This window comes from Leptinotarsa decemlineata, unplaced genomic scaffold (genome assembly GCF_025532065.1).
Source record: "Leptinotarsa decemlineata unplaced genomic scaffold, Ldec_3_MD MMD2_P_RNA_scaffold_2, whole genome shotgun sequence".
NCBI lineage: Eukaryota > Metazoa > Arthropoda > Insecta > Coleoptera > Chrysomelidae > Leptinotarsa > Leptinotarsa decemlineata.
This window is the reverse complement of record NW_027412529.1, coordinates 25,358,883-25,369,645: the sequence shown is the minus strand read 5'-3', so window position 1 is coordinate 25,369,645 and position 10,763 is coordinate 25,358,883. Positions and strand designations below refer to the sequence as shown.

General features: G+C 37.8%; 1 protein-coding gene and 1 long non-coding RNA gene across 2 annotated transcripts; one reads left to right on the top strand and one right to left on the bottom strand.

Moving 5' to 3' along the window:
* Positions 1-273: 273 nt before the first annotated feature.
* Positions 274-3,844, bottom strand: LOC141487351 (uncharacterized). The gene is made up of 2 exons (XM_074186303.1): positions 3,227-3,844; positions 274-3,138 (listed from the first exon to the last, which is right to left on the bottom strand). Exon 2 carries the CDS (start codon positions 1,621-1,623, stop codon positions 274-276), a length of 1,350 nt encoding a protein of 449 aa, XP_074042404.1. The 5' UTR covers positions 1,624-3,138; positions 3,227-3,844.
* A 39-nt stretch (positions 3,845-3,883) lies between these two features.
* On the top strand, positions 3,884-4,373 carry LOC141487353 (uncharacterized). The gene is made up of 2 exons (XR_012468349.1): positions 3,884-4,201; positions 4,260-4,373. It is a non-coding gene; the product is annotated as an uncharacterized lncRNA (long non-coding RNA).
* The last annotated feature ends 6,390 nt before the right edge of the window (positions 4,374-10,763 follow it).

The following is a 10,763-nucleotide window of genomic DNA, read 5'->3' as shown; positions in this document are numbered from 1 at the left end:
CTCCTATACTTTCACATACTTGACCATTGGCAACAGTGCAACTAATTCTCTTTGCTGAATTCAAATGTACCAAATCTTTTACGATTTGCCAACCTGGGTGTCCCAAGATAGTGGCTGAGGCACCTGAGTCTAATAACCCCAGTAAACTACGCCCCAAGACTTCAACTTTAAGGTAGGGTCTCTCATCGTTTTCGGCGTGATCCAGAATATAATCAAGGATAGGTTGAATAGCAGTCGCCGAGTGCAATTTGCGAGCGCCTTCCCCTCGACGATTCAAAGGCGTCGCTTGTCGTTTCCCGACACGGAGCAGTTTGGACAATTACGAACGGTATACCCTTTTCTCTTACATCTGTAGCATTCCAGTTGCTTCGGTAGAGCACATCCTATAGCACGATGTCCGGGTTGATCGCATCGGAAACATACTATCTCCTTCGACTGATTGTTCGACGGAATTCGTGCCGTTGCTATCTCTAAGGCATTCAATTCCTTGGTGACCTCTACGAAAGCCAAATCCTTCTCTATCACGTTGCCACGACGTGCTGATGGTTCTACGTAGCTATTGATTATGTCCCTTCTGGCTTCCATTCTTCGACATACCGAGCGAAGTTCTGAAATGGTTGTGGGTAAGGGTCCACGTAATCTGTCTTGGTAAAAGGGATGTAAATTCTTCATAACTATGTTCAGCTTAGCTTCCTCTGTCATTGGGCAACCTAGGCGGCTGAAGTAGCTTGACATCACTGCAAGATAAACTCCGATGGTTTCTGAGTGGTGTTGAGTCCTTTTCTGCAATTCTTCGAACAATGCGTCAGAATGATTGGCAGGGAGATATTCTTCTCGAAACTCTTCCACTAGTTCTTCCCAGGTCGATACTCGATTCCGACAATCTTTATAAAATTGATACGCCTTGTCAGCAAAAAGGTCCACACCTGAGTCCAACAAAACAGCGTTGGGGACATGTCGCGCTAGTCTCAACTCCTCTATTCCCTCGAAAAATGCTGTCACCGACATTCCTTTACCATCTCCAGAAAACTTCTTCAGATTCCATTTATAAGGCGGAATCATTTTACTGGTTGAGCATGGGTCAAAGACTGGATCTTCCGTCAGAGACGATCGAGCAACTGCTCCTAAGTTAGCATGGAATGATTGCACTCCCAATCTGCTTTCTAATTGATTTAGTGCAACCGGCACACGCTTCGTATCACTTCTCTTGCTGCTGTCAACTTTATGTGAAAATTCGTCCATCAACGACAGAGCCAAACCCAGGAGTTCGGATTTCCGGGTTTCTTTGTCCTTATCCTTATCTGGGTCCATATTGTCTATACGATTCAACACATGTGCTAGCTTGGTCTGAAGTTTCATTGCCCCGCTACTCGTTCCAGAATCGGTTATGTCATCAATCAGCCTTCTGATATCATCTAGTTTCCCTCTGATTGCAGCCTCATCTTCCTCGAAAGTGAATGGATATGAAGGATATCGAAGACTCTCGCCGTACCTTTCCATCTGCATTACTTGAACCAAACGATGTCTCATTTCCTCACAAGTGCCAGTTGCTACGCCCCGATATGCTAATTCATAGGTCAGTTCGTCTTTATCAAGACGATTTATTACCAGTCTTCTTGCCATAACGCTATTCTACTAGAGTGGTATCAATTAAAAAAAAAATATTTATATTTTTCCAACGTTTCCAAAAGTCACCTACTAAAGCCAAAACGCAAAAAAAAAACCTTCTTCTAAGGGCCCCACGTTGGGCGCCAAAAATGTCACCTCACAAATCACAAGAGGAGACTAAATCATCTGTCGGTAACAAATAAGACAGATGGGTATCCGCGGCTAAGCTAAACAGTGGAGACGGGAGTGGGTTAAACAACTTAGCAAATTTCAAATAGATCTTAATGGGCGCCAGGTAAATTTAATCCTCCAGATACCCTAAGTAACTCACAATATCAATAACTTACCAATTAATATTGGAAATAAAAGATAAAGATCCCCAATATGATTTATTCAGTAATCCTAACTTACATGGATTAACCAACAACGCTTCTAAGACTACAATGCAATATTCACACTACTACGCGATGTTCAAATGTCAATACACGAGCGCGGTGTATGTAACCACGAATTCAATCAGCCATAAATTACGGTAGTAACGACGCTCAAAAAAAACTACAATACGTCGAATAAAACTACCACGAAAATTGAGTAGGTGAAATCGTAAATACTAGTATCGGATGGTAAGACAAACTCGTTTGCGTCGCGTGAGCTCAGGCGTAGGCGCATCGGTGTCAATCAGCAATCGTGAAAGAAAGAATGTACCTCAATTTCCGTTTCACAAATATCTATATCAATCAGGTATCAATAACAATCTCTTGATCAATAAACGATAAACGAACACTATATCAACAGGTATCAATAAACAAAAGGGCAACAATTATTCAAATAACTCAGTATAGCACAAATTTTCAAATAAATCAATTATAACTTGCGTGCTCCTTTTGGGCCACCCGGTATATGGTGTTAGGCTACCCCGTAGTTCGACGGAAGTGGATCACCCTGTAGTACTGCTGAGATGGATCACCCTGTAGTACGGCGGAGATGGATCACCCTGTAGCACCACCAAGATAGATCACCCTGTAGGGCACGACAAGCTGGACCAGTAATGGATCATCAAATAAGACCCAAGAAGAAAAAAAAGGAAAACAGGAACCCTTAACGAAGACAAAAAAAAAAAGCAGGAAGAAAAACCCTACGGAAAAAAATTCTCAATCAGAATCAGATAAAAACAAGGTGAGATTCAACCCCCATTCAATAGGACTATTTGACTAATCAATACCCCTGGTATATTTTCATTTAAGCAAAGTAGCAAGATAACAAGAGTATATTTTTGGGTGCCCTGTATAACCATATGACCCGTAAAAATCAAGAAAATTGAATGAGTGTTGAAACCTCTCTTCAATACTAATATTCAGTTGAGATATAACGATGGAACCAGAAATTACTAAAATCATTTAAAACACATTTAATGGTAAAATTCTTACCCTGGCCAAGGGGTTTTCTATACGATTCTTCGTGTGCGGTGTTCTGCACGGAAGTCCTGCTGGGACTTGATGAGTGACTGAGGGCCTTCTGTTTCTTATGAATCTAGAGACGAGAAACGAAGGTTGTAGAATTGAAGAAGTGATATCATAGCTAAGATCACATGAGAGATGCGACAGTGATTCAGACATACCTAATTTCGGAAATCCTTCCACCTGGCACGAGTTCGGTAACCACCACAAATCCTCAAAAGAGATTAAGTTTCAGACTGCAAATATCCACACCAAAATGACCAATCAGTCTTCCACTATACAATCCTGACTTGTAGAAATAATCCCCGTGAAGGATGGCACAAATACAACCAAATATATCCTACAATCAGTCTGATGGTACCCTTTGAACTCCGAACCAAGCTCACCGAAGGCTAACTTCCAAATACCAAAGAGACTGCCACATCTGACAGCTAACCAGTTGTTGCCACAGTGCGTCCAATCTACACTACAAGCACCAAGGGGGCGCTGTGCACAACACCATAAATCTATCAATTCCTCCACAGCCACTTGAGACATCATCAACAAGTCCATGACCCATCAAAACTCCTTCTTAAAGCAATGCAACCCTAAAACAACCCTTGACAACTTGAGTAGCCGATCAATCCCTCACCCGTGAACAACTGTAGAACTAGTTCGGTGTAAGTCGACGGAACGACACTACGAAAGTTCGGCAGATGTCAACCAACAGCTGTCTCTTAACCTTGTTTACAAATGTTTCCAAAAATATTGTTCCAACCTATTTTCAACTATTTACCAATCCTTATCCATGCGATGGAATAGAAACATATAAGGTAAGTCGTCACATCTTTCCCATTCAGTACGAATATTTGAACCTTCATATTATGCAGAATATTTATCGAAAATATCAAATAGTATTCAGAAACCAGAGCTAACTGATATTGTTTTTCAGGCGATATGGCTCTAATATGTAGTAATCCTTCTGGAAGTGATGAATAACAATCTAGGCAAGAAATATTCTTGGAAAGGTATAGGGAATAAGGCAGACAACGGCTAAAAAAATGATAGTGAAGAAAACTGAGAAACAAACAATAACAACTATTTCAACCTAGCGAGGAATTTCGAATCTCCAACGTCGATTGGCAATAGGAGAATGCGTAAGTACTGGTCAAAGCAGTTAGTCAGGGAGCATACGTTTATTCTTATACATTTCAGGTATGGTTTTCTATGGAACGGAAGATTCCCATTACTATGATGTTAAATGAATAAAATGAACTTGTAACTGAATTACATTGTTAATATCCTCTGAATAAAGATCTTAAAAGGTAAGGTAGTGTTTTGAAAGGTCACATAAGAGCAGTTTGATCTAGTGCTAAATTGAAACGTAACAACTTCTTTGAAAATGTAGGTTGGGCACACTGACAAACCAGATGTGTCCCTAGCTGTGACGAAAAGTTCGTCATCAATAAATGACAATTCTGTCGATTCCATAGTAAATAAACGAACAATATCTACAATATTTACAAGTAAATTTAGACCGTTACAGTAGCACCTACACCAAACACCCTGTTTATTTAAAAATTATATCAAAATAAAGCTCACATGAACTCCTAATACTTTTGTATGAAACATTTTTGTGTATCTCCTTCAACAAACCAGATATTGCCTGTCACATAAAATGTGGGACACCCGGTATATATATATATATATATATATATATATATATATATATATATATATATATATATATATATATATATATATATATATATATATATATATATATATATATATAGATATGAATTTAAAAGAGACAGAGAATATGAATTTCAATCAACACTATAATGGTCCACAGATATTCTGAGAAGGTTTTCAAAATATACTGAAAAACATTCTCAGAGGGAACTGAGAATATATCAAGCAGGTTTATTGGTATATTATAAGAATATTCTCAGAACGAACTGGGAACCTGAATTCCAGTCCACTTTATATGTGCATAGGAAGTGATGAGAATATTCAAATCATATTGTGGAAATATTCTCAGAATGTTCAAACGTTCCAGCAAATGCTTCTAGGAATGTTCTCAGAACGTTATTGTGCTATCTGGGTATAGGTCTGTGCTCCAAAGCCGCGTTTACACCGGAGTTAATAACACGAGTGTTTAACAAAAATTTATGAACTTAACTGAATCACCAAAAAATTTCTCTCAACAAAAGTTAATAACTCGTGTTGTTAACAGAAAATTCCTTGTTATTAACAAGGAATTTTCAAGAGTCGGTAAAGATCAAAGGAAATGTGTTATGTTTTGAACAAATGTTAATAACAAAAGTTAATAGCCCCTATTAGGGCGTTAACTTTTGTTAACAACAGGTTCCTCTCTTCCCCGCAACCCCTTCGCCCGGCATCCTGCTACACAGAGCGCGCCAGTCGCCCCTCAGTACCATCAACTACAGCAGCAGACTAAACACGTGGAGACAGAGTGAGGTTATAGTTTGTGTGTTTTGCTGCGAATTGGTATTTAGTTCATTGTTGACGTGAAGTGTTTTGTTTATTTTAATGATGGAAAGTGAATGGAATCAGGAGCAAGTGATCAATTTGATAGATCTGTATTGCGAGCGCCCAGTGTTGTGGGACCTAACCAAAGCTGGTTTCAAAACAGAAACTCAAAAAACTATGCTTGGACTGAAATTGGACTGAAATTAAAGTAATCACTGCCTGTATGTATTGGAGCTTGGAGCATTACATGCTTGCCGTCCATGGCTCCAACGCAGTGAGGAAAGTTCCAGAGTCGGAGATATTCTTTTGCATGGTATAGCCATTCCTCAGGCGTGGATGGTACCTGAAAAAGACATCTTGGATTATTTTAAATGATTGAATTTTTAAATTATTTTACCACAGCCCAGCCTCCACAAGTCGGCGCCGCACAAGCCCTAGCAGCTAAGCATGCTATGGCATCACCCCAAGCTCCGAAAGCAGCCCAACAGAAAAAACGGAAAACAAACCAAATGATGGCTGAGGAGGCATATGGCGTTATGAATGGGCTTGAGAAGAAGATCGGAAAAAGAGATCACTGTGAGGTAGGAATATTGACGTTATAGTTATAAAATCATTTTCATTATACAGCCATTACACTGCCCTACACTTACCCTAAGAAGGATAAACACAATAATTTCTCTTTTACAGGTATTCGGGGAGAACGTAGCTTGCCAGCTTCGTTAAATGAAAGACCGTCGTTTGCAAATGGTTGCGAAACATCGAATCAATCAAGTTTTGTTTGAAATTGGTATGTCTGAGTTTCTACCGTCGGACGCAACTTCTAGCCCTGGAAGTTTGCTATGAGGAACAAATAGCCCCACGCCAAGCATGTATTCATCCGTGAGTCCGCATGATGCGGACCCTGAAAGTACTCAGCTCCATGCAACGAACATCCCCACTACAGGCGATTTCTGTAGCTTGCCTAACTTTACCCAACTGTAAATACCTGATTGTAACGTTTCTTTCTATTTAAATACATTGTTTACATGTACTTATGAATGTTGTACACTTGTACCACTTGTTAACATAAATATGAAAGAACAAGGATTTTGGGTTGTTGAATGCAATTAAGTAGTACCATGTAGCACTCATTATCAGCAAATTAGCAAGTTATTAAGTAAGTGCGCAGTTGCGACATCTATAGGTGAGTAGACTAACTAGGTCGATTAAAAAGTTTCCGCGTTATGAATAATGACGGTTTTGAAACTTATGTTTTTTGCATGTTTCAGACTATTATGCAAAACGACAGTTTGATGCATCATGCAAAGTGACAGTACTTTCATTTTAATATTCTGGTATGTAATTCACTTACCTGTACATTTTTTTTGATGAAATCATTCAAACCATCTAGTACTTGTGGAACCATCAATGAAATAGTTGATTCTGATATTTTAAATAAATATCCCAAACTTGCAAACGAGTCTCCTGTAGCTAAAAACAGCAACGTAACCGCAAGTCTTTCTTTCACTGGAATGACTTTTCTGTAGTTGGTGTCCTTTTTCCCAATTATGTGCCCCAGTTGTCCGATCATTCACTCAACATCACAGCTGGTCATGCGGAGGAAATTATTGATGCTTCCGTCGCACCGTAGCTCGCCTGAAAGAGGTTCACGATCGTCTTTTTGCAGATCATTTAACATATCACTCCCACTGTACACAGTCCTTGCTCTGAGTGACGGTTTCACCCAGTATCTCCTACGCCTCCTTTGAGCAGCGGTAGCCAAAACAACGCACGCAGCTGCAGCAAGCACCACGTCATCCTCTCGCACCATTGTCTCACCTAGAAATGCTGGCTGTGCATGAGCGTTGATTGAAGATGGCGGAGTGATTTTTAACTTTTGTTGATAACACAACTGGCAGCCAAAAGAAAATGTTATTAACATATGTTACTAACTTTTGTTATTAACATCAGTTAATAACAAAAATGTTAAAAACTTGTGTTCCTAACCCCGGTGTAAACGCGGCTTAAACCTTCACTTTGCTGAAAAATCGCGATATTAATTTTTCCAATGGTAAATTTCGAACTATTTATTCCAAAAAAATTGTGAAGTTGCTGTTCAAAAATATAGAATATGTTCACCTCTATGACAATGACAACGTTCATTTCTTTGAGTGGTAAATATTTGTTTCTGCTAACTCGGAACTCAAAAATACACATCGTATTCAAAAACTACAGGTTATCTGAACTGAGTGTGAGAACATGAAACTACTAGCTCATAAAAAAATTATCAGTAGAGGAAGGGTTCAAGGTTACACCTTCTTCACATTTAAGGCCATATGATATGGACAATGCCCAAGAACAGAGTCGATCATCAAAGTCATATGACGTGCCCATAGCTCGATGTATTTCAGGACAATTCAAATTCAAGCACATATGATGTGCACATAGCTCAAGGCTGTGTGACGTCGATTGTTGGAGGAGGTTCGGTACCGTCATTGGCACCCTAATTAGGTACACATGACATTCCCTATTCTGATGTCCCTATATTCTTGACTACTGTGCCACAGTATTTCTGTATACAGTAGTTTCACTCAGCGTCGGTCCCTTTGATGTCGGTGTCCAGGAGTTTCATTTTTTATAATGATGACGTATTTGACACTAATGACATTTCTCCCTACTACAATCTCAACCAAAGCGTGTATACACTGCTCAACATAACAACTATTCATATAAACTGCTCAAAAAAAAAACAGTCTATGAAAACCATGTTGGGCACCTGAGAAAATTGTACAAATGATAATTTTGCATTTGTGTAATATTGAAGTAACCCAGATCATTTGGGCAATGATGAACTAAGTTTCAAGTAGATTTTAAAAATTCATGGAATCGGCAGATATTCATATTCGAATGTGACAAAATATATTTTCATTTCAACAAGAAAAAAGACAAGATAAAGAACGTGTTTTGTTATTCATGAACCATGGTACGAATCCATGCGAAATTTCTTTGTAGTGATTTTTGGGGCCAAATATAGCATATTCATTTATTGATTGGAGAATTCAAGATGGCGGACGAGTTTGCCGATTCGATTATATTAAGGACCAATTATTAAAAATATTCCTAATCGAATTCATCACCCAAGATTAAGGAATCTGTAGAGCCTATTCTTTCTGAATTATGTAGTTACTATTCAGGACTTGAAGAAGTAAAAAAGTAATTAAGTATGTAGTGTTCAATCATACAAAAATAATTTTTTTGTATGTATGTACTAACTATAAATGTATGTGAGAGTTTTCGGAGTCGGAAGTTATGAATTATTTACACTGTAAGATAATAGGTTGTTTTGCTGCTTCCAGCTTTTATCCAAGTAAAAATTGATAATAAGATCACTGATAAGTCCAAATGCATTTTGACTATACCATTATATATGTTTTCCGACAGAAAACAACTACTTCTTTAGCTAATAACTCGACATATATTGACAAATGTTGATATTTGAATCTATACAAGTCTAGATGTCTAATCAACCCCGAAAAGTTGCTGCGTAGATTAAAAACAGTTATTCTAAATGAAACATGTCCTATTAGTCAGCAACTTCTTAGATAATGTAAATTTGACTATCAAAAATACTTTACGACTGTTAACCTTTCGGAATCCAAGTCGCCTTAGACATAATTGCAAAGATTCTCACTTTGAAGAAACAACTTTGTAAGAGCTCTCTAGGACAAATAGTGGGACTTCGCCTGATTCGAACAAGGAACCAACTGCGAACCGTTTTGAAGTGTTCCTCATCAGTGCAGACCATGCTATCACGGTTGTATACACACAGGGACTCGGCACAGTATAGTTATATAAGTATACTGTGGACTCGGTATTCCTCGTAGACAGCTCTTGCAGAGTTGTTCCTTCAAAGAAAGGATTTTTGCACGTATGTCCGAGATATAATTCAACATCTGTTGGGATAGTTGCCAGAGAAGTAGTTGTTTTGTCAGACACATGCCATACAATGTATGCAAAGGTATAGACATTTCCAAAATGAATGTTTGCAACTGTCCTGCAGTCCCTAAATAATTTCAAATACGTTTTTCCTCCTGACCTGACTCATAAGTACAGTAGAAAAAAATAAAACTATATAGCCCATAGTAAATCTGGAAAAGCTTTAGTGGGGTTGCAGTCAGAATTTTTGGTACTAGGTCAAAGAAGACTCCTTATTTTCGTCAAGCTTTCGATAGTTTATTTCTACCTTCCTTAAATAAGACATCACTTCAGGCTTTGAATACACTTTATTCAGAAAACTAACAAATTTTTTTATTGCTAAAGTATAATAAGTCGTTGGTACATATAAACACTAGGTATTTAAGAAGTATTGGAGAAAATTTACAAATGTCGAAGGTTTTGTATTTTTTGGTTTTCTTTAATTTTTTTCGATGTAGTTTTGAAACTACGATTTATAAACTTATTCGTATAATAAATTATCACCCGCACATATAATGAAATTAAATAATCAACTGGAAAATGCAAACATGGATGAGAAAAAGGCACTTCCTGGAGTTTATGTTTTATGCTCCTTCCAACACCAAGTTCTATCGATAAGTTTGGAAAATGTTCACTGAAAATAGTTTCCAAAATGTTCAAATAATCTATAAACTTTTTATTTGGAGTTTGTAGATTTCCAAAAGTATCGTTTTTTGCATTTGGATATGCTCTGAATTGCGTGTACAAAGTTTCTGCACTTAATAATTCATTTTCTCTAGCATAGTTAATGCAAATGTCACATTTGTGTTTTTCGAGACATTTTTTCATAAAATAGCCACTTATGTAACTGAAAGAGTTCTGCTATCTAGGAAAAGATATTGATTTATTGTATTCGGTACTAGTACCTCATATTCTTTCAAATTTTCAGGTTTGAGCGAAGTTAGTATTTCATCGAAGTCCTCTATACAATTAGTTCCCTCGACATGTTCAAAAAAACTAAGGGCAAATAGCTTTTTAAAACTTCTTTGAAACTGAATGCAAGTAGGATTTCGACAATTTCCACTCAACTGTCGAATCTTTCCAAAAAAGTTTTCCAAACAATCTTGGTTGAATCTTCTTGTGGAAACTTGGATATTCCCTTATGTTTTAAAACAGGCCACAGACCTAAAAGAGCTGATATTGTTATCTGCCAGCCTTTTATGAATTTAATTCGATTAATCACATCTTTGCCCGCTTCATCTATTACCCTCATAGATTTAAACAATTGTT